Source organism: Miniopterus schreibersii (assembly GCF_964146895.1).
Source record: "Miniopterus schreibersii genome assembly, chromosome: 3".
Classification (NCBI taxonomy): domain Eukaryota; kingdom Metazoa; phylum Chordata; class Mammalia; order Chiroptera; family Miniopteridae; genus Miniopterus; species Miniopterus schreibersii.
The window spans coordinates 69,511,248-69,535,502 of NC_138103.1; the positions used below are offsets into that span (position 1 = coordinate 69,511,248).

Here is a 24,255-nt window from a genome sequence, read left to right on the forward strand (position 1 = left end):
CCTGCTCCCCCATCGTAACCTCTGCTCACTGCCCGGTCGGGGTAAAGTGGCGCTCACCTGGTGGGGGAGTGGAGGCTCGCGGATGGAGGAGATGAAGCTGCTGGCTGACGGGTGGCCCGTTTGTCTTTGCGCCTCTCTTCGCTGACTTGTATCGCTGCCTTTTTTCTGGTTCGATAGAAACGTGTAAATAGCTGGTGTTTTAATGAGTAGATGAGGCTTGTCATTCTTTGGGGCCATTAAACTTGCGAGCTGAAAGAGGTTTCGGGGGTCTGGTCTAGTCTAGAGTTCCAGTGTATTTTCTCTGGTCCATATAGGATGTTTTCGAAAACTGTATAACTAGGCAGCCAGTTTGCTTGGTCATGACACAAGCAGCTTCGCACCTGTTGTCTTCACGCATTTATGTTAACTGACTGGCCCTTGTAGACGTGTAAGTTCGTGATCCAGATAATCCCACCTTTTCGTCTTACAGTTACAGGAACTGAACCACTTGAGGACTGAGTGGCTTTCCAAAGTCAGACAGCCAGTTCAGGACAGTTCATAACTATTTCACAGCCCAATTTTCTCTGAATTCTGCCTCTTAATTTAGAAGAGATGGTTATTTATTTTTCAGTGTGTTAGAGGCCTTTGTCAAGCTTCAGAGACACTTTTTAAAGGTACCTTACAAATATAATAAACAGTCGAGAGGCAATGGTGGAATAGTGAGAGTAAAGAGTCTTAATTTAGGCCCCGCTGCTGACTGTGCTTATGTTGGGTAAATCACTTAGCTCACTGGACACCAAGGTTCCTCATCTATAAAGTAAAGGAATTAGACTAGACAATGTCATATCAGCCACTGCAGGGCTTGGTAAACTAACTTTTCAATAAGTATTTTCAATAAACAGTGGATGTTGAAGGTCCCCTACCAGCACTAAATTACAGATTCTCTAATTCTTTATGAACTTTTCTTCCTCCCCTTGTCCCCAGTTTACTTAATGTAGATGGCTTTCAAGGTGTCTTCTAGTGTTGAGAGAAGTCTGCATATTTTTACTTAGAACTTGTTAGGGGAGTCCTTTGAACCCACGTACTCTGTCCGCATCTTTTTGGCTTTGTTCTCCTATCAGCTTGTCTGTTTCCTGAACTTATTATTGTCCTGCAGAACCACGCCTCCTTTTCTGTGTGATGGGGAGGAGAAAGCAGGGGAGAAGCGAGTAGGTGGCTTTCCAGGGTAACCACGTACTGTGCCACATCCTCGGTCATCTCTAACCTCCTCCTGCCTGGTACAGAGGCAGCCTTTCCTCCTGGCTTCATCCATTTAGACACTATGGTACTTCAAAACCAGGTGGATTACTGTTTCAAATATAAATAATACTTGTGAATTTCAACATGCGCAGGTAGGCAAAAGTAGGTTAAATTACCAGCCATCATTACCTAAAAGATAAATCATAAGTAAGGCTATGAAGTAGTAACAATAAGAATACAAATAATACAAATAAATAATACAATAATTAATAATAAGTTCTGTGTTTCGACTACTCATGCTGTAAACCTACTTTTGCCCACCCCTGAGCATTCCTGGTATTCAGACAATCTCAGCCGGGCCTAGTCACGTCACCATTCATCAGGCACCCACTGTTGTAGGGCACAAAAAGATAGAAAACGTGTCCCCTACCTTGTAAGAGTTTAAAGGCTTAATAGAAGAGTTAGAGTTATAGAAATAGGAAGTAGCTATGAACTTGGGTTGTGTAACTAGAAGTAAGTCCAGTCTTACCTTTTGCTATAAACAGAATCCTTAGGGATTCAACTTTTCCATGAATCAGAATACTCAAACCACTAAGATGCTTTTCTTCTTGGTTAAAGAAAAAAATACCTGATTCTTAAGAAATCCAGGTTAGTGCTGAGCTTCTCTTCCCTCAAAAATGCCCCTGAAGAAATCCATAATCTCACACACAAACGCACAAATCTGCTCAACACTGCGTAATTCTCCCCCGCTTCTGTACCACAGCACCTCGCCCAGCCAGGCACCTGGGCCTGCTCGTTCCTTTTTTGGCAGACTCAATCCTGGCAACTTCACCAAGCCTAGGATACTCCAGAAATTCTGGTTTCTATTCCTTTGTTTTCCCCCTTTTTTCTTTCTGAACTTTCTTTTCCTCGGAACTATTCAGATGCACAGCCTACCAGTGATTAATTAATATATGTGATTTTCCTGTCTTAGTCACTGTGTTACTCATGATTTTGCAGACATGTTCTCTGAACTTCCTAGCCAAAACTTTAGAAGACATCAGGAAATGTTTGTGTCTTGTTAAAACTGGTTTGTTCACTGAGCATAGATTTCTTACTCAAAACCAGAAATATTTCCCTTATCTCTGCCCAAACCAAGCAGTTCCCACAATGTTATGTTCTTTTATAAATAGGACTGGTTCCAAGATCCAGTTTTTCGTAACTTCCTGCTGTTCCTAGTGAAAGGCCCCTCTCCCTTTAGCCTTACGTTTTCCTTGAGAGAGTGTCCCTCAGACATGAAGCTAATCTGTGTGTCCAGCTTTAAAGTGGCTGGAGGCACCCCCAACGTGCTTCTGGGTTTAGTTTCAGTGAGGGGTCAGTTGGCCACAAAGACCCATTTCTCCTTTTACACCATCACAAAGAGGGCGCCTCCGCGGTCACTATGAATACTTTTTCCCCCACTCTCACCACAAATAATTCTCCCCTGTTATCCATGTACATCACTTAGAAGCTGATAAAAACCAAGCCCCAGGCTTCAAAGAACATTGGCTTCATTCTGACTGGCTCCTTACTTTTCTATCCTGTGGAAGAAGAGTAACAGGGTAGTCAGTCTACAGGTGTCTTTTTTCTTTCTGTATCAGGAAGGGGGAGATGTCATCTTTAAGGTTGTTTAGAGTTAGAGGAAATTGGATAGACCAACAGGGATAGAATAGAGATCATTGTGCCTGACACAGACTTATTTCATGAATAGGAAATATGTCTCCTAGATTGAGAAAGGTCTGGCAAAACAACAGCCAGATCAGAGAGAAGAGAAAGAGATAATTTGGGGACATACTGTCCTCCTTGTCATTGCTTGCTTTCTGTTCCATGAGAAGACATGGAAAATAGAGCATACCCTGGCCAGTGTGGCTCAGTTGGTTGAGCATCGTCTCGTGCACCGAAAGGTCGCCAGTTCGATTCCTGGTCAGGGCACATGCCCAGGTTGTAGGCCCAATCCCTTGTGGGGGACAGCGGATTGATGTTTCTTTCTCACATGGATGTTTCTGTCTCTCTCTCCCTCTCTCTAAAATCAATAAAAACATTTTTTTTTAAAAAAAGAAAGAAAATAAAGTATTTCTCCTAGAATAGTTTCTCATATTTCATATCAGTATTTCCAGGTGAAACACTAATGACCTCATTTTTAAGCCCTGGGTCTGACAATTTAGAGTTTGACTTTGATACCTAACAAGCCCCCCTTTGTCATCTTCACCTCAAAAAACATGTTATTATACCGTGTTATTGTACCGCATTTATTTAGCACTCACATTCGCAAAATTCTGTGCTGTGTTACTTTCTACCCAAATCCACTTAGTTATCACCCCTTTTTAGAATGGCAAACAGGGATGCCAGAACGTCTACTGCCTTTACGTTAGACTCAGAAAAGTGCTTGCAAACTGGGTTTTAATTTTTTCAAATTCTTTATGGAAATTACCAGAACATAAATTCTAAATTAACATAGAAATTATACTTTTATTACTTTATTTGCTTTTCCTCTTGCAAAATTAATAACTGTAGGGTTATCTGTATAAAATTTACTTAAATTGCCCAGCAAGCCCTGGAAGGGTGGACTACAAAGGGGGCAGTAAGGGATTTTTAGGGATGGCAGAGCTCCTTATTTCTTGATTGTGGTGGTTACACAACTGTTTGAATTTGTCAAAACTCATAGACCTACATATTGAAAATATAAATTTTACTGTTTGTACATTATATCTCTGTAAACCTGTCTTTAAAAAGAAGAAAAAAGTATTAGAACTTTAAATAAAAATTTAAAAAAAGACTTTTTAATCTGATTCATAAGATAGATAATGAATTCGTTGGAAATGTTTGAGCCCAAACTGGATGACCATCAAGGGGAGAATGTTGGAGGGACTCTTGCTTCTGTCCCTTCACTTAGTGCTCACTCAGGACATATTTACTGAAACTTAAAATGAACTGTTTCCCTATAAGAGTAAGAATCTAGGCTCTCAAGCAGGAAACCATTTAGCTCATCAAAATATGATTTTATTTGTGGTAGGTAGGGGCAACTCATAATTGATGAAAGCAGAATTTCCAGCAGGATGCATAAGAAAGTTAATTATCCTTTTAGAACAAGAGAGTGGGTGACAGTGATTGAACCTAATTCTGGTTAAATAATCTCATGATGTCCTCCTTGGTTCTAGTTCGTGAGTGCACCCAAACCTTTCACTAATTACTGTGCACACTGTGTTTCATTGATAAGATTCCCAGTTTACACTACAGTCTTTGGAGCCAGCTGTATTTTCTTCTTGGCATTCTTTCTTTCCTCCCTTTACCTGTTCACCCATCGTCATGTCTGCCCAGCTCAGGGACTGAGGTCTCCATCTGGAAAGCCTATTGCCACAGGATACAGAATTCAGATTCACTAGGGAGGAGGAAAGCTGTGTGTGCAGGTTCCGGGATGGTGGCTCTCATGATCAGATAAACGTGGAAAGCTTGCTCATTCATATGGAAGAGCCAGTGCTGCCGCTAAACGGTGGAGCAGATGAGCTCCAGGCTCTGGCACCTGTGCCTCCGCCTTGCTCAGCCAGGAGCACTTTCATCTGTGACACAGAGCCTGTGAGCATTGCCACTTCTGCCTTCAGCCGTAACCATTTGAAACCCATGGAAGAAAGACTGTATCCCACTTTATTTGTTTGAATGAAGTGATGCCATTGGTCACATATAGGAAGTCCCATGTGACTTTTACACACAGTAAACTTCCTTCTGTGTAATCAGAGTAAGTGCTTTTCTTTTCCCTCTTGACTTTTATGTAACCCGCTCTCCCCATCTGAGGCTTCTCTAAGGCATCAAAGACTTTTGCCCCCTGTCAGTTTTGCAGCCTGTGATTCTGCTCTCCTTCCTTCCTGGTGACATCAGTCTTGAATGAGCAGCAGTGCAGGCAGATGCCCTGAGGAGTCCTGAATATAGCCTGATGTTTAAGGAGAAGCAGCTTCTCAATTCCTGCATCTCACTGGCCATGATTTGGCTTTGTAGGCAAGTTCTGTCTTCACCTGGCAACCCCACTTAGCACCGTGGACAGAGATCCCTTCAGTCCTGGGTCACCAGCTTTTAGAACTAGAGCTAGAGCTAGAACTGGAGAGTGGACTTCTTCATTCTCTCCTTTTTGTGACAGTCCTTCCTCCAAGAAATACTCTTGTCTTTAAAATTCTTGTAAATTTACTTATATTTGATAAGCTGGAAGCTCAGAATGTCTCTTGCCGTCATGAGCACATTGTTGGGGTTATTTGGGTTGCATTTGTTTATCTTTTCCACACTCACACGGTTTGCCTAGCTTGGCAGCCTGCTGGCCTGGACAATAATAAGGCTTCTGTCGAGGTGAGCAAACAGCTGATGGTGTGGGGCACAGAGGGGACTCCCACAGTGGCTGCCTGTAATCCTCCAGGCCAGTGGTCAGAGCAGGCGAGAACAAAAGCCAGTCTGTTTGCAAGCAAATTGGAAAATCAATGTGTTAGTTGTGTTCTTGTCTCTCTGCCTTTCTCCTGGCTAAAAGGGAGAGTTCTGGTCCAGCAGTCTGCAGACTTATTCCAGGCAAGTACCCATTCCGGAGACTGACTTGCCTATCATATTACCCCTGGCAGTTCTGAAGAGGGCCCACGTTTATCTCTGAGTTGCTTCAAAACCCATTGGCAGAGGAACTCTTTCCAAACTCAGCATCCAAAGCTGGACCCTTACTGTCTCAATATTTTGAATTGTTTATTTCCTAGATGGCTATCCCACAAGTGTGTGCTAATTTCTTTTTTAACACTGATGCAGGCTTGGAAAGGAATTTATTTCTGCTCAGCTGGGAAGTGCAGGAATTGCACTTCGGGCAGCGTATTTCATCATATATGTGAAGTATTCTTATTCCTGAACTGATTTAATGTCACTTAATTGCGAATGTTCCAGTCATGGTTGTGTACCTGGATTTTTAGGTTTAGAGAGCAGAGATCGTACCAGAGCAGCCTTGCCAAGGATGGGAGAGAGTAGACTTGTTAAAGACCCCTTGAATCTGTTGACAAATCACCCCCCAAAGGGCTGCAGTACAGAGATGATTGTTCTGGAGGTGGGAAGTCTTGGGAAACTTTCCCTTCAGGCTTCTAAGAAAGGAATTATGAGAGAAAAGACTTTTCTGTTCTCTGTGTTGAAGTTAGCCTCAGAAGGTTAGCAAATGGCTTTAAACAGATTTTAATTAAGCTTTGAAGCTTTTATAGCCAGGTCTTATCAGTCTTTGTTATTCTTGCTCAAAGCCTAAAAATGGTCTGCTGATCACTAATCAGAGAAGAGGGTGTTTGAATATGGTTGTGGTGCTCTTATTTTAAAGTCCATCAAAAAGGAAAGTCCTAACTTCAGTGGTCGTTGAAAATATCCTAGAGCAGAAGATTAGATTGTAAATGAGGATTACGTGTAAATTAATCTTGGGTAAAGGAAGTAATTGACCTTTTTTATTTTGTTTTGTTTGTTTTTAAAAGGAAAAATGTACTGAACCTAACTCCCATTACTAACAAAACACCTCTTGGCAATGAGCAGTGTCCTTTAGCACTTACTGTCCCACCTGGCATACTTGTTCACCTTTGTGTACTTTGCTTTGGAACAAGATTATATATGCCCCAGACAGGGAATTACAGTTCTTCATATGTACCACAGATGTTAACAAAATGATCGGCACATTACAGCCTTTGATACAGGTGTAGATTAAAGCTCCTTTTTTGTTGCTGAAAACCTGCCATGGGCCTTGAATGTGTCAGGCACTGAGGAGTCAGTGTTGAGCAAGTCAGTCATTGCCCCTGCTTGCCCAAGGGAGATCGCAGGCTAACGAGGAAGCATCTCTGTCATTTAGGCAATACATCTGGTATGTCACGGGGTTTTTTTAAAGGTAAAATTAACTTTTAATTGGCCATTGTACTTTAGGTCTCAGATTTTTTCAGAGTTACAAGAGAGTGGGTCGGTGATTGATTTAAAGATGTGAGGGAAAGCATGAAATAATAAAAGACGTATTTTGTTTTACTTTTCTGTGAAGAACTCATTAGTTCTAGTGTCTTGGGCGCCTATACAATGCCTTTCTTTGGCCAGATCACTCTCAACCTGAACATAATTTGACCAATTTCTATCTTTATGCTTTTCAAGGGATTAATTCTATAGAGAAAGAGAGAGTGAGAGAGACATTTTCTAGGCAAATCTAAGATATTCAAAGGACTGGAGAGGGCTAGATGATTCTAAATCTGTAAAACATCTTCAGATCGTATTTCTGCCAAATATCTAACCAGAGCACTAATAGCCTAAATTAAATACTACTTCTCACTTTCTCTCTTTTTCTCAGCTTTTACTTTGGCAGAGAACCTGTTCAGCAGGAAACTATCCCAATAGCAGATGGCAGGAAGTAGCAGGTGGCAGATTGAATTAGCAGCCTCTGAAAAACACTGGTATAAGCCTGTAGCCCTGACTCTCAAATCCGGCACAAAATCCTTGTACTCCAAGTTTTTGTCTTGCCTTTTTGTTTTTAAGAAAACTTTGTAGGACCCAGAGATTAACCTGTTTCCATCAGGTTAAAGAAAAAGTGGGGACTTGAGCTGACTTGATGTGATTTTTGAGGATCCATCCCAGTCACAACTTAAACAAAAAGAGGACTGCAGAGCCCCTTACACTGTCTCTGCTCTCACTCAGGCCTGGAACCCCAGGAGCAAGAAGAAGCACTCTGACCCAAAGGATTACCCATGTGTGCAAACTTAAGGCAAGAGTAGTATTTGGAATTCCTTCCTTTGTGGCAGCACTGTTCCTGTATAAACCTCAGCTTGAACTGTGTTTTAAAACCATGTGGTAGCAGTAGGAAGCAAGAGGGTAAGGACTGAAGAGCTAGAATAAGCTATGAAGGGGGCAGCGGGATTGTGGATCCTGAAGACCTGGGGGACCCGAGTGTTAAATTTGCTCAATTTTTATTATGTTTTCATCTTTCTTGTTTTCTTTTGGTTCATTGATGAGTGTCCCAGTCTCTCCTAAGCGCCACAAGAAAGATCAATATGACACAAAGCTAACTTCTCTCTAGAGCTGCTCTGCTATTCTATTTTTCTTTCTCGCTTCATTGGTTTTATTGTAAACTTCTAAGGTGTCAGCTACAGCTTCCCATCTTTCTTCTAATGAACTATGTATTCACATAATACCATAGTTGGATTTTTCCCAAATCATTTTTTAAATCTCATATTAAAACAAGATGTTGATTTAGGGAGTATTAAATAAGGAGTACAACTTTTACAATATTTTTTCTTTGTTGTTACTATTTTGCCTTCTCTTTTCCTTTTCAGACTTTATAGTTAATGAGTTTTGTCCTCAAGTTTTTGTAGACTCTTTTATGACTTTGGTCACACTGACTGCACATCTGTAAATACCTAAGAGAAGCACCTGCTGGTGGAAGATGTATTTTGGTATTGACGTTTAAGAGTTAACACTGGTTTTCTCTGTTCTTATGCTTTGTCTAGATTCCGACACAGCCCCAACTGCTGTTACCTGAGAGACTGGTCTGTCCACACCTGGGTTAGGCAGTGTCTAAAGCACGGGGCACAGGACAAGGCCTTATATACCCTTGTGAATAAGGTGAGTGCTCCTGGCTCGTGCAGTCTATTCTTCCGAGTTTAGGTGATATGCTGTCTGAACCTATTACAACACAGCCAAATAGTACAAGAAATAACTTTAAAATGATTTATCCTCAGATATCCTTTTTAGAATGGAGCTGGATAGAAATTAATCAACACATTAAAAATAAAAATTCCTGTGACTGCTGCTTTCCCAGTATAAGAGCTCAGGAGTGGGCAGGTAGAAGCAAAGGTAGTCCAGTCACAAGAAGTTTGCACTGGTACTCATTTCATTCTTGATCCCTAAGCCTTGGATTTCTTGCCTGGTTCCCTTTGGTGAAGTTTAGTGGAAAAGTCAAGCCCTAGTATTCAGACTATCTTATATGTTTTAAAAAGACGTATTCTAGGTCACTCAGAGCATGTCTTCTAAATTCCCTGATGACTCCCCTTGAGAATAAAGTACAAAATAAGAAAAAGTTTAGAATATTACTTTTCTGAGTCTCAGGCTACAACACTATAAAAAGATTTTAACAATATTTCTATGAAAATGTATTATTTCTGTAGTATCATTGGACCTTGTATGTTAAAACTCTATAAAGGAATTACAGTGGTACCTCGGTTTTCGAACATTTCCGTTGACGAACATTTCAGTTTACGAATGCCATAAACTGGGAAGGAAATGCTTCAGTTTTCGAACACACCTTAGAAGTCAAACATGCCACACGGCTTCTGCTGAGGGCAAGATCCTGAGGCCTAGCTGTGGGCTGTTGATCCCTCGGTTTCCGAACGTTTCAGAACTTGGTCTTCCAGAACAGATTACATTCGAAAACTGAGGTACCACTGTACCAATTTTGTTTTGGGGAGTTTTTCTCCCGTGCCTTGGGCCTAATTCAACTTAATATACTAAACTGTTGCAGACAGTTTGTATGTGAGACATTGCATTGGGTATGGCATTGTCTACAAAAATGAGCAATATCCCTGCCCTAGGAAACTTATAACTTAATAAAGCAGATAAGCGGTTCACTGATCAATCTAATATTAGGCCCCAGGGGAAGGAATAAATTAAATCCTGCTCTCTTCAGTTCAGAGTTTAATGACACAAATTACACTGAAAGATTCCTATGAAAACAAAACAGTAAGGACCTGGAAAGGTAGAAAAGTCTCCCTTTTTCTTTTGTGGAAAGAACACTCTGGCTATAATCCTATAAAGTCCACTAGTTACCTGTAACTTCACGCAAATAATTTATCTTTCTAGGTCTCAGTTTTGTCAGCTCTTAAGTGAGTTTTACTAAATCAGTGATTTCCAACCCTGATTTGCCCATTAGATTTACACAAGAAGCTTTTAAAATTTATACATGCTTTTCTGCACCCCCAAGATTTTAATTTAATGGATCTTTCTGGAACCTAGGCATTGGCATTTTTTAATGGGTTTTCTAAATGTTTTTTAAATAGACTTTATTTTTTAGAGTAGTTTTTGGTTCACAGCAAAATTGAGCAAGAGGTACAGAGATTTCCCATATGTGCCCTGTCCCCACACATGCACAGCCTCCCCCATTATCAACATCCTCCACCAGAGTGGTATATCTGTTACAATCAGTGAACCTGCATTGAAAACATTGTAATCACCCAGAGTCCATAGTTTACATTAGGGTTCATTCTTGGTGCTGTACACTGTATGGGTTTGGACAAATGTATAATGACATATATCCACTATTACAGCATCATACAGAGTAGTTTTACTGCATTTAAAATCCTCTGTGTTCTGCCTATTTGCCCCTCATTGGTATCTTTTTAAAGCTCCCATGTTCATTGTGATTTGCAGCCAGAGCTGAGAATCACTGACCAGTTAACTGATTAAGGCTCCTTCTAGCTTTAATGAGGTATCATTCTAAAATACTGTTTTTACCACGCCTCTACTGATTAATGCTGATCTGGATAACTGTTTTGAGAAATATAGATGCTGCCCATGAGCTCCACCCTTTCAAACAATGGCTTCTAAACAGGTTTTCCATTTTAGCACACCTGAGGCATCCCATGCAGCCTACAAGTAACAGTGACTCACTTTAGCAGTGATTCAAAACTGGGGGGTTAGACCATCAGAATGTCCCAAGAGGATGAGTATAAACTGAAAACAATTCTTTGGGCATTTCTGCTGGTTGGTGGGGGAAGAATGGGGCAGTGTGGGGGATGGTGGTTAATCCTACTGAAGTAAGAATTTAAAACAAAAATATAACCACAATTTAGATCTTAAGTAGTCAGACTTGACTGTGCATGAAAATTACACGGGAAGCTCACTAAAACTTCAGGGTTCTGTGTCCCGTTCCCAGAGATTCTGATTCTGTAAGTCTAAGGCTTAGGAATCTGCAATGTTAAAAGCATTCCTAGAAAATTCTGATGCAAAGGCTATAGTCCACATTTGGAGAAATCTGGATTCTCAAATATTCAACTGCTTGTGAACAGAACATCTGAGTAGCTTGATTAGTAATATTTCATTGACATATTTCTTGGGTCTTTAAAAACCAATCAAAGACATACCGGGTACTGGCAAGGATGTGGAGAAGAGGGAACCTTGTGCACTGTTGGTGGGAATGTAAATTAGTGCAGTCACTATGGGGAATAGTATGGAAATTCCTCAAGAAATTTAAAAATAAAACTAAGATATGATCCAGCAACCCCACTTCTGGGTGTATATCTGAAAGAAATGAAATCACTGTCTCAAAGAGTAATATGCACCCCCATGTTCATGGCGGCATTGTTCACAATAGCCAAGATGTGGAAACAGCCTAAATGTTTATTGATAAATGAATGGGTTTAAAAAAATGTCTGTATATTATTAAGCTATAAAAAAGGAGATCTGCCATTTATGAGAACATGGACAAAAGTTAAGGCATAATGCTACATGAAATAAGTCAATCAGAAAAAGACATACGCTTGATTTCACTTATATGTGGAATGTAAAAAACACGAACTCATAGAAAGGAAGTATAGAATGGTAGATGCCAGGGGCTGGGGTTGTGGAAATAGGGAGATGTTGGTCGAACGGTACAAACTTCCAGTTCTGAGGATCTGATGTACAACATGCTAACTATAGTTAACAATATTGTATAATGTGTGGTGATGGATGTGTTAAGTAACCTTATTGTGCTAATCATTTCTCAATATAATGTGTATTAAATTTATATTGTACACCTAAACTTATACAATGTTATATGCCAATTATATCTTAATAAAGTTGGGGGGAAAACAGTGTAAGGACCAGAAAATGCTGCACAGGTGCTGGTGTGTGCTTTCTAATGGGTGTCCAGTTTTGCATTGACATTCATACCCTATGAAAACAGGCTCTGAACCAGTGGAGCATGTGGTGGGTAGGGAAGTTGGTTTAGGTCTTTTTGTTTTGGGGTGGTTTTTTTTAACTATGACGAGGCGTTAGAATTGAGTTTTATTTTTCACATATCAATTGTCTTTTATCAAACACCCACTACAACTTTCTTGCCCTGACCAGCTGTTCCAGTTACCAAACCTCATGAGTCACAGCTTCTCTTTCACGGTCGCAGATGCTGTAAAATGATAGGCGAATATTTTAAAGCTGATGGTGGCAAGTTTCGTCCTGAATAATACATAGGCATATATTATAAATCAGATTAAAGTGGATATTTTTCTCTTACTCTTCTTTTCATTTTCATCTCAGGTTCAATATGGAATTTTTCCAGATAACTTTACTTTCAACTTACTGATGGATTATTTCATAAAGAAGGGAAATTACAAAGGTAAGAAACCACACCCAGGTCTATTTACAGTGGGGCTTTCATTCCCAAAGAGAAGTAAGTGTAGTCACTTTCCCTTTTTTTCCTTAATGACTTGTCTTTACATCACTCTTTTAGTCAGAGATAGATTTGTAGTTGATTTACCATGCCACTTGGCCAGAGAAGAAAATCATGTCCAAATTTTTTTTCCTCTGAGTTTCTCAAATTTATTTGTTCATGTCTCTTTAGGCAAAGGACAGAATTTATTTAATTAAGCAAAAATCCCTGCCTGAGCTTCCATGGCTGGTTAAGATTATACTAATGCTGTTATTGCTTGCCCCCTTTTTGGCACCATTTGCTAACTTTGTTTTATTTAAATCACAGTTGTTGTATTATGTAAAATATAAAACTGTAAATTCAGCTGACTCATCCTGGAAAGAGCAGTACAGTCACTATGAAGGAGAGTCATTTCCCTTCCCTGGGATTTTATCACTTCATCTGTAAACAAGTGGATCTCTGAGATCTCTTTACCCCCAAATTCTCTGATCCCATGAAATTAACTTAAAGTGGCTCTTAACCTCAGTCACAGTAAGGGGTGCCAAGGAAGGATGGTGATAGCGGCAGACTCTACAGAGCGGTCAGGCGGGACCTTGCCAGTCTCCAGTGGGCAGGGAATTGTAGTCCCACCTGTGCGTGCAGCTGTCAGACGGTGAAGCAGGAAAGAGGAGGCGTTGCCACTGTATAAGGACACACACTAGCTGTCCTCTTCAACCATCCCGTCCAGGCCTGGTTGGTGCTGAGGAGCCATGAGGGAGCCACACCTGTGTTAGGGCAGTTACTACCCCAGGAGCATGAGTGTGGACTGGTGGCCGCTTAGGCAGCTCTGGTGGGTGTTTTCTGCTACCTTATCTTCCACATTGCTGATTCGGTTCTCTGCTTCATCTAGCCTGGTGTTGATTCCACCTAACAGATACTGTGTTCTTTATTTCTGACTGGTTCCTTTTTATGATTTCTATGTCCTTTATTATGCTTACTATCCCTTTGTCAAAGTCCTCGCTAAGTTCATCCATCCTTTCCCTGAGTTCTTGGAGCATTCTAATAACCGTTGTTTTGAACTGTGCATCTGGTATATTGCTTGCCTCCATTTCATTTAGTTAAAAACATGAAATGCTTCACGAATTTGGGTGTCATCCTTGCGCAGGGGCCATACTAATCTTCTGTATCGTCCCAGTTGTAGACGTGCTGCCGAAGCAAGCACTGGCTGTCACGTATGCGTTTATGATATCTGTGACCCTGTCTTTGGGTTCCATCCCCTCATCCTTGCATGCCAGCACCCTCGGCCTTTTCCATTGCGTCAGTGCTCAGTGACTAGGCTGGGGATTGGCTGTCTCTGCCCTTAGTGTGAGCATCCCGCTCCTTTCTCTTCTCTGGATCTCTGCTTTGTCTTCTCTCTCATAGGCATACAGTTACTGACTGCCAAAGGATATTCGCTGCATATTATTTTTTGAAATGTTAATTATCCCTTACTGTCCATTTCTTACTCAGTTTTAAATGTGCATTTCCTGAATTCAACTGAAAGATAATTTGCTTTCACAAAATCTAATTTTTATAATCTATTCTCTGAACATCAGATTTAAGAATCCATAATAGTGTATAATTGGAAAATTATGTGGTAGCAGTTTTCTCCCCTCACTCTCTCTTTAAAAGGTATGTTGGAAGCAATGGGTGCACAATGCAGTGGGTAAATGTTTTGTTGAGTCGTACACTTGAAACCTGTATGGTTTTGTTAACCAGTTTCACCCCAATAAACTCAATTAAAAAGAAATAAAATAAAATAAAAGGTATGTTGGAAGGATTGAAGGAGTTTCTTTTCTAAATACAGAGTAAATAATATTGAGAATTTTTTAAAGTTTTGATAAAGATTATTATCATTTATGGCAAAACTTAGAAAATAATATATTTTTATTGTTGGGATAGGAAATATCAAAATGCGTAAATGACTGTGGAGGAAAAGTAACTTAATTATACAGGCCAGTCTAACTTTACTCCCCAAGCTGATGGAAATGCAGAATTTAAATATGAAGGATAAAGCAAATTTGATTTCTTTTCCGTATGTAAATTTAGATTCAGTAGTGAGCAGGTGGCAAAACTACGTTTTTTAAAAACTAGATTATTAGCTTTAATTTTGTTCTTTTAAAATACTGGTTTATTTGGTGGGTTTTTTCTTTTATTATAACCTCTTCCAGGTCATTATTTTGCTACTGACTAGATGGCTTCCTGGTCTACCTGTCTAGCTCAGTTTCCCTATTTGTAAAAAGAATATGGAAATTCTTGCCTATGGCCTCATTCTGAACCATGACATGTACAAAACCAGCTGGCTAGGAACAGCTGCAAATCAGTGCCAGCTCCTGTAATTATGAGCGTATGCAGAAATTGGTTAACACAGCAGCCCAGTCAGTTAGTCAAAATATTTGTGCCCGTTATATACAGGCTCCACCTTTCAAACCAACATTAACATTCTCTAATTTAACAACAAATATTAAGGAAAGGAAGTTGTTTGAGCTTGATTTTCTTGCCTTCTATGTTGTGGACTATTGAGGGAATGTGGAAACAACTATGTTGTATGTTACACGCAGGTGCTTATACTTCATGAATGAGCATTTTCCTTTCCCTTCGTTCAACTCTTTTAAACTGAGCTCGGTTGTCCTTTTTGTATTAATCAGGTTTTTGTCTTTGAAGTAATACCTGGGATTTAGGATTGCCTCTAGCATTTGTCCTCTTTTGCCCTAACCAGGAGAAGGTAGCAGAACAGAATGAAGCAATCAGCCCAGCCCTGCTCTGCTTGTCAGGGTGCCCTGGAGAATATATTTGCCTCCTTTCTGTATGCGTTAGCTCTTCCAGCTGATAGACATGCTGCCTTAAATTTGCTTCTCAGTTTATGAGGCATTTTCATAAGTATTATCTTGTTGGACTGTCCAACAATCTTTTGAAGTAGATGGGACAAGTGGTATTTTATCATTATGAAGATGATACTGGGAGAATTCAGTGGTTTATTCAGTGTCCGTGAGGACAATGGTGCAGTAGCACCCGGTCTAGTGCATACAAGTATGTACAATAGAAGCTAAAGGTTTGGGAATAACTCGGAACAGAGCCCACATTTTTCATTTCTTAATTCTGCTTATTTTTCTATCACACTTCACTTTTTATAAGAGTGTTTATAGTTAAGTACAGATTTGGTGATGTTACCTGCAGCTAATTTGCTCTCGATTTTACTTTGATCTTCCTGCCAGATGCTTTATCTGTGGTTTTTGAGGTCATGATGCAAGAAGCCTTTGAAGCACCTTCCACCCAACTTCTCTCCCTCTATGTTTTATACCACTGCCTGGCAAAGAAGACAGACTTCACGGTAAGTGATCTCTTTCGAGCCGTCCCGAGAGCCTTAGAAAGAGCAGGCAGTGAGTGGCTATTCAGCATGGGTGAGGTGGCCAGAGGAAACCCAGGCTTTCAGAATCTACTAGAAGGAGCTACCTGATAATGCAGCTCTGTCGCCCTGTACAATCAGGAATGAGTGTTCACTCAACATTGTAGCTTCTGGTTTCTAACAAAGTGGGACTGGATGTTCCTCCAGGATCTCAAGTGAATGTGCTTAGGCACATTTTGAAACTTTAGAGTGCCCCTCAGACATTCAGAAATGGGTAACTGATAGTCAGTGAGAGGTGGGCATGGCATATCAAAGAAGCAATGAGGCTGCTGACCTCAACCACAACCTTAGGTATTAAATACCAATTATTTAATTTATATCAGTATTTCCCTAAGGTTACTGTAGGTCAATCCAGAATGCCAAGTTTTGATTTTACCCCTTAGGTTAGGTATTTAGTTATTATTTATTGCTGTCCTAAGAATAACAACAGTGATAACAACAATAACCAATATTTACATAGCAATTACTTCATACCAGGTTGTGTTCTTGGTATTTTAAATTTATTAATGTATTTAATCCTCACAACTCTATTCAGATGAGAAGACTGGGGCACAGAAGTATCAGTTAATAGCATGAAGCCGCCTCATGAAGCCAGGACGTCTGGTCCTGTTCTCTGCCCTTAACCTCAAATATAACATTACAATATTCTAGTTTGGGTAAGAACTGAAAATGTCATGTAGTCCAGCCCACATTCTAAAGGACTTGTGGTGTGTTTTGCTTTCTGAAGATGAGTGTCGTAGCCTATGGCAAACACATTCATCATCTCATTAAATATGTGTTAAGCACTATGAGCAAACATTTCCTCCCTACAGCCTGGAAAGAACACAGACATTTAAAAACAATGAAACAGACACACAAATACAGAATTATGACTGCAGTGAGCACTACAAAGATGTTGTCCATGAAAATCCTGTATTGTAGGGAATTTTTGTTTGTATTTTAAATTTAGATAGGTCATGAAAGACTTTCTTAAGGAAGTAGTTCTCGGGTTAACATTTGAAGGATAAGTAGGAGTTAGCTGGCTGAAGAGGGGAAGAAATCCACAGAGAGGAGACTACCTGTGCAAAAGCCCTGTTGCAGGCAGAGCGCGGTGAGCAGAGGGGCTGGAAGGAGGTGGGAAGGTGATCAGTGCAGCTGCAGCAGAGGAGAGGGAGGGCTGTGGGGAAGAGAAGGTAGAAACATGTAGATCATGCTAAGCTACTTTGTCTTCATCCTAAAAATAATGAGAGACCGTAGAAAAGTCTTAGCAGAGGCCTCACGAGGCCTGTGTTTTGAAAAGATGCCTCTGGCTGTAATGTACATGAAAGATCAGAGTGGGGCTGTGGTGGCTGTGGTCAGGGCACCCAGGAGATGACTGGTTGTCTGAGCTGGTGGACGTGTCTTGGAGGCAAACGACGTGATGATGAACTAGACATGGAGGCAGGGGAGCAGTTCAAATCTTACCTCCTCATTTTCTCACTTCTGTGTCTTGACAGAAGGGTCACATGTGTTTGCAGGGAACTCTGGAAAAAGAATGGCATTCATGAGGAAAATCATTAATTTGGCTCCGAAGATTTTGCATTTTGAGACAGTCAAGAGATGGCACAAGGGAAATTAAGGGACTTAATGGAAAAATCTGGACTGGATATAAAATGTATATACATCCATGTGTAAATGCCTGCAAATGAGCCACAGAGCAAAAGGAAAATTAGGAATGCGTGGACCACAAAACCCATGGGAAGAGAGTGGTCTACAACATAACATGCTTCTGAGTAAGACAAGCACCTTTGAATTAAATTAGAGCATGAAGGCACAGAATTATAACCTTTGATTCCATAGAGTAATGGAGCAGGAGACCAAATTGGAGTGGATTGTGGGGTGACTTAGAGACACAGAAAGGAGACAGCGAGTGCAGGCAGGTGTTTCAGGATGTCTAGCTGTGAAGTGGAGCAGGAGGAAGAGGGGAAATGAAGGTTTGCTTTGTATTAATGGGAGAGGCAGAAGCATAAAATGGAAAAACCTAGAGGACATTGGTGAAATAGCACCTGACAGTCTGGCAGTACATGCCCCAGAACCTAACAGCTTGGAAGAGACCTAAGGTTTTAGCAGTGGTTGCATTGTTCCCAGGCCATTTTTCAAACACCTCTAAGACACTCATTTTATTTGTGTTTGTTTTCATCTTTCTAGAAGTCCTTTGGGGGTATCGCTATCCCAGTCGCCAGCACCACCCTGCTCTGTCCCCAGCACAGCAAGGACACCACTCACTTGGCTTTTCGCCCTATTGCATTCTGATACTATAGATCTTTTTTTCCTTAAAGAAAAGGAAAATAATGTTTTTCAGGCTCCCTGTATATTCACTAGGACCCTTTTTGTGCACTTTATGTGAGAGAAAATCAAACCAGAGTGATTTGCTTTTAAAAGTGAAATGGCCTGGTCCTTAATTACCAGCAATTTTACTTATCTATGCTGCAGAAGTTCCCCAGGGAGGGTTTTCTTTTTCTCCCAAGGACTTTGCTTTTTTCAGACCTTAAGAAATTACACTTTCATTGCACAGAGGCCATCCCCAGTAAAAAGGTGTGGTGCCCATTAACACCTGGAGTGCCTCACTTATACAGGCTGCAATTGTCACAGGCGGACCACATTTCATTCTCTGCTTCCTCCCTGATCTCTGAGTGCAGACGCCTGTGCAGGGCAGCTTGAGCTTTGTGTTCTGTATTTCTAAGCCAGAGCCAGGCTCAAGCCAGTGTGTACTCAGGTGGCACTGAGATGACCCCAGCTCTCGTGTCTGGGGCATTGCCAAGGCTCTGCTCCAGCCCCATTTTCCAGCAAGTCCCGTCACTCTTGTTAGTGTTCTGCAGCAAGCTTAGCAATGCTGTGTTTTTTGCCCCATTTTTCTCATGTCTCAAAAGGCTCCAATTTTATTGAAATGTAATTTTGCACCCTGAGTTGAAACGATCACTAAGTGTTTCTTATTACCTAATTTATTTTTGATAGGCACAAATCTATCTAAAAGCTAGTAGTTGTATTTATTTTAACATTCTCAAGTGGGAGCCCTATCATTGCTGAATTGTTTCAAATTCAGAAGCTCACTCCATCATGTCAGAGCCATGGGAGTGAGAATGGGGCTGACAGCATGTCACATTTTTATTGATTGTCCCAGGCAATGTTGGTCCAGAGTGTGCTCTTTATTTTCGTTTTGTTTTGCTTTTCTGATTGTAAAAGGACTTCTTATTCATTGCCAAATTTTTGGAAAATAAAGAAAAGCACAAGATGCCCTGCCGGGCGTGGCTCAGTGGTTAAAGCTTCGACCTAGGATCCAGGCGATCAGGGTTCGATTCCCGGTCAGGGCACATGCCCGGGTTGCGGGCTGCAGCCGATCAATGACTCTCTCATCATTGATGTTTCTATCTCTCTCCCTGTCCTTTCCTCTCTCTGAAATCAATAAAGATATATTTAAAAAAGAAAAAAAAGAAAAGCACAAGAAAGAAAACCAAATTACTCACAATTTCACCACACAGAAATCTGTTAACATGTAGGGTATTTCCTTTCTGTATGTTTCATTAAACATAAATACCGCTTACTTACAAAATTGGGATTATAATGTATCTATAGCTTTATTATTTTACTCTTTTAATTTAATGCTATAACATGTTCTTTTTCCTCCATGTTATTAAAAACCACATTTTTGCATAAAGTGCTCATTGCTCGGCTGCACCATGACCTTGTGTATTCTGTTGCAGTGGGAAGAGGAGAGGAACTTCGGTGCGTCCCTGTTACTCCCAGGCCTAAAGCAAAAGAACTCCGTGGGGCTGAGCTCCCAGCTGTATGGCTATGCACTTCTAGGTAAGCTAAGTGACCTTACAAATGTGTTTGTCATGGGTAGAACCATGCACTCTTCTACTTCATAATAACATTATAGCTAGTGAAATTCTTATACAGCTTTCATTTTTACTCACACACAAAGAAATACTTTTCCCAGCCAGTGTGGCTCAGCAGTTGAGCATCGACCTATGATCCAGGAGATTGCGGTTGGAGATTCTGTTTTAAAAAGGAAGAGAGAGAGAGGGAGGGAGGGAGGGAGGGAGGGAGGGAGGGAGGGAGGGAGGGAGGGAGACTTTGATGGCCTTACAGTTATGACACGAGAGAATAAGGAGGTTCTAAAGCCTGTCACCCACTTGCAAACTGAGAACTAGTGCTGGTGGCTGCAGATTATAATTTCTGTTTAATGCTAATCAGTGTAAGGAAGGGTTAGAGAAAGGAAAGTTGTGTCCCTCTTTTGGGAGAACCAACCAGTAGAATCTTTCCTGGTATTAACAAACATCTTTCTCTCTCTTTAGATCTAAAGTCTAGGAAGAAATTAAGAGTTAGGGTTGAAGTCCTCTCCTTGATATTATTTTCAGGTGAAGGAGGAGAAACTCAGCACAACTGGTAGCACTTTGGGAAAGCAGAATCCAGTATGCTCATTGGTGCGGGGTGGCATGCCATGCGGGGGGCAGGACGAGGGTGTCCTGACTGCATTGCAGTCAGACAGGTCAGGAGGTCGAGGCCTGTGGCGTGGCCTCAGAACCTGGGCTGTGTGGAATCTGGGCAGATAACGTCCAACATTAAAAGTGCCCTGTTTTATAGAGGTTATTAAATGCATGTTATGTCAGTACGCTTTCTGTCTCTGTCTTGAGTGATAGGCATTTGAGGAAGCACCTCCCCTTGATGATATGCTGCTTCTGCTTACATTCAGTTTTTAAAATCATCAAAGCTAGGGCAGTTTGACTGCTTTTGAAGTTGATCTTCACCAACAGAATGTAGTGTGGCATTCCTGGAGGCTGATCCTGATATAAACTGACTCAGAGAGGAATTTCAGAGTTTACCGGACTGGCTGTCAGAGTAGACTACTTGTTAAAAACCATGTTCTCAGCTGGCCGGCGTGGTTCAGAGGTTGAGCATTGACCTAGGATCCAGGAGATTGAGGTTCAATTTCCAGTCAGGGCACATGCCCAGGCTGAGGGCTCCATCCCCAGCAGGGGACATGCAGGAGGCAAGCCGAACAGTGACTCTCTCATCATTGATGTTTCTCTCTCTGTCCCCATCTCCCTTCCTCTCTCTGAAATCAGTAAAGACATTAAAAAAAAAAAAAAAAAAAAGTCTTTTTCTCCTTATTTGCTATCTACTTTTGATAGTGATTTACATGTTTTTGCCTTCAGATTAGCATTCAGGTCTCTTGTACTGCAGAAATTATTCAGGAAGTTGACAGGGCTAAAAAAATGTACTTTGTGGTTGTTTCTCAGCAGAGGCCCCAGTGCTTTGGGACTGGCAGCTGGCACATCAGAATCTCTTTGCTCTCGTGTCCTGTGCTGGGCAGCCTCAGTCACCCCAATGGCAGCAGCTTCCCAGAATGTGGCTGCAGTCTAGCCCCAAGCATCTTAAAGCTCTAAAATTAGCTGTCACCTGATAAGCTTTGTCTATTTATGTCCTGCTGTAGCTTTTCCAAATCCTCCTTCCTTGGAAAGATAAGTGAAGGTGGATTTGAGACCTGACAGCTCAAGGTGACTTTGTCCATTGGTGCAGAGAGGACTTCTGTGCCTTAGGAGTCACCAGCCCTACCCACCAGAGGGCCCTGCTGTCAGGCCCACACCCTGACTTCCAGGGCGATGGAATGAGGAACCAAGAGAAACACTCATGTCCCGAGAGCCAGAGGATGATGAGGACTTTATGCTTTAAGTACTGATAAAGCTCAAATGAGGGAAAGAAGAGCAAAATGAGATTTTTTTTCTTTTCATGAGGACAGTCAGTGGGATGTTTTGGAGCATTTCAAAAACTGTCACACGTTTCCTGGCAGGGCAGGTTGTCCAATGTTGACAAGATTTTCAGTGTAGAAAAGTTGTAGAATTTCTTTTCTGAAGGAGATTTTGTTCTTAACACAAAAATAGTGTTTCAGTTGTTTGACTCCTCTTATAAGGGTGGCTATACTTGGAGGCAGATATATCCACCTCTCTAAATTTCCCTCAGCCCTGTGCTTCAGACATCCTCATGGTAATCCTGCCAGCCTAAAGGGAAGAGGAAAAACAAGTTCATAAATTGTGTCTTAAAACACGTGTACAGTGAATTTTCCATGTTCTGCGTCATCCATCTGAAATGTCACCAGGCCTCTGAGTGGGGTGGGGCCCTTGGTACAGGTTTGAAATGACCTGTCTCCATTTCTAGAGCTACCAGGTGAATATCCACGTGTGCCTTCAAGTCATCAGTCTCAGACCTAGTGGGAAGGCGTGGCTGAGCTTTCTTCATTGTTCCTTTTGGCCACAGGGAAAGTGGAACTGCAGCGAGGGCTCCGGGCCGTGTACCACGACATGCCTCTGCTGTGGCGGCCAGGCTACCTGGACAGAGCCCTGCAGGTGATGGAGAAGGTGGCCTCCTCCGCAGAAGATGGAAAGCTATGTCGAGAAGCGGTATGTTCCTCGGTCCTATCAGGGGATTTAGCCATCTCCTAAGTTATGTTTTGGATTTGTTTTCATTGTCTTCCCCTGCCCCCTACTTTTTTATTTATTTCTGTAGAATCATACTTATCCAGTTGAAAAGGAATGAAAAACCACAAATATTCTCAACATTACTAGAAAATAAGATTATTGTTTATTTTATAGCTCATTGTCTAGAAGGAAAACTCTTCCCCTTCCGAGTTCAATAAAATGCAGCCCACTCCCCAGTAAAGTCTCTGTGGCAGCTCAGGAGAGGTTAAGATTTCATTTAAAATGTTTACCCTTTCTTTAGCCCTAGAGTCCTGGGAAACTACCCACAAAAAATGAGTCTGGGACTAGAGATGGCACGGCATGGCACAGCCTTCCTTCCCTTCCATTAAAGAGCTCCATGGTGAATGCACGGTGCTGAAACCTGGATCAAGTATTCCCTTCAGAGTTCTAAGGACTTCATGTTGCCTAGACTAAGAGCCTGTCCTTCAGCCCCAAGCTCATCTCTCTTAGTCACTTAGGGCTCTTGACACTCTGAAGTTACTAGATTTAGCTCAGGCTACAGGAGAGGTAGCATCTTAGAGCCATGTGACACACCCCATAGGAAGGCAGTCCAAGCAGCTTCTGTAGTCACAGTGAAGCCTAGAAGCACATTGGTTGTTCCGTTACTAGGGTGTGAATGTTAACTTTGAGCTGCTCATTTGTTTTGCCTTAACCCTGGTAACTAGGACTCGCCACTTGGCTTTCATTGCAGTCGAGAGATATGCGAATCTGGTTCCTGTAGTGGCTCTTTATGCTAATGTCTAGTGAACCGTTATCGTTTTGTCGAGGCATGTATAGCAAAGCATACACATTTCTAAATATATATTCCTACTCAGCCCTGCCGTAGTCATGTTAGTGATTGAAAACAAAATTGTACGTCAGTTCCTTGCCGGAGAAATATTCCTTCCACTCGTTGCCAGGTTGTGCATTCTTTGTGTTCTGACTTAATAAAAATGTGATTCAGAAGTCAGCAGGAATGGGACGTGTATTGGGTTTGGGTGTAATGTATTAGTGTAATTGAAGGGCCTCGGAGTATTTCTCGATTTTTGTTCTAACATGACATGGACAGAATTAATCGATGTTGAAGCAGGTGCTGATGCTGGCCATGAGGTTGTTGCTCTGCCATCTCTAATTAGTCCCTCTGGGTTCAGGAGGTGTGCCCAAGGTGAAAGTGGTGAGGGGAGGGGTCAAAACAAAAGAAACCCCTGCTTTATAATTTACTTCCTTTCTAAGTCACAGGAATCACCTCTAAGGTGAATTTCATGTGTGCTTCTCTGGTCTTTGCTGGCAGCTTATGTGGATTGTGCTGGTCCCTAATTTGCTGACTCTGAGAGCTAACATCTTCCTCTGAAGGAGACCCTCGTCTAGGTTCAGAGGCTTCACCATGCATTCACAGTGGCCCTTTGTTGGCTTTCACCATGCATTCACAGTGGTCTATGCTGATTTTTCTTTGTCTTTCTCCCAATTCCAAATTGATTAAGGAAGACAGACAGTGGAGGCAGGGATGGGGCATTCTTTTGTGCCCATTGAGCATAATTCTTGGATTCCTACCTGGTTGATTAAAAGGGAAATCAAATGCCATTATGCTAATTCATATATAAATAATTCTGAGCTTGATTATCTGTACCATTTGTTTTGTACAAAGTTTTCCAAGCCATCCGACAAGGTGTTTCTAATGGAAATCATATAACCATTTCTGTTTCCTATAATTTCATAAGAGAACTCTTCTCATGACTTTTTAGATCCCAGATTTCCTTTCC

At 41.4% G+C, this 24,255-nt stretch overlaps 1 protein-coding gene across 2 annotated transcripts in view; it reads left to right on the forward strand.

Moving 5' to 3' along the window:
• Positions 1-24,255, forward strand: part of MRPS27 (mitochondrial ribosomal protein S27) — a 77,380-nt gene that overhangs the window by 49,269 nt on the left and 3,856 nt on the right. For both annotated transcript variants that reach the window (XM_081131124.1, XM_081131123.1), the window contains 5 exons: positions 8,703-8,817; positions 12,484-12,562; positions 15,829-15,944; positions 19,739-19,841; positions 22,296-22,438. In XM_081131124.1, the coding sequence (XP_080987250.1) occupies positions 8,703-8,817; positions 12,484-12,562; positions 15,829-15,944; positions 19,739-19,841; positions 22,296-22,438 (556 nt within the window). The remainder of the gene's footprint in view (positions 1-8,702; positions 8,818-12,483; positions 12,563-15,828; positions 15,945-19,738; positions 19,842-22,295; positions 22,439-24,255) is intronic.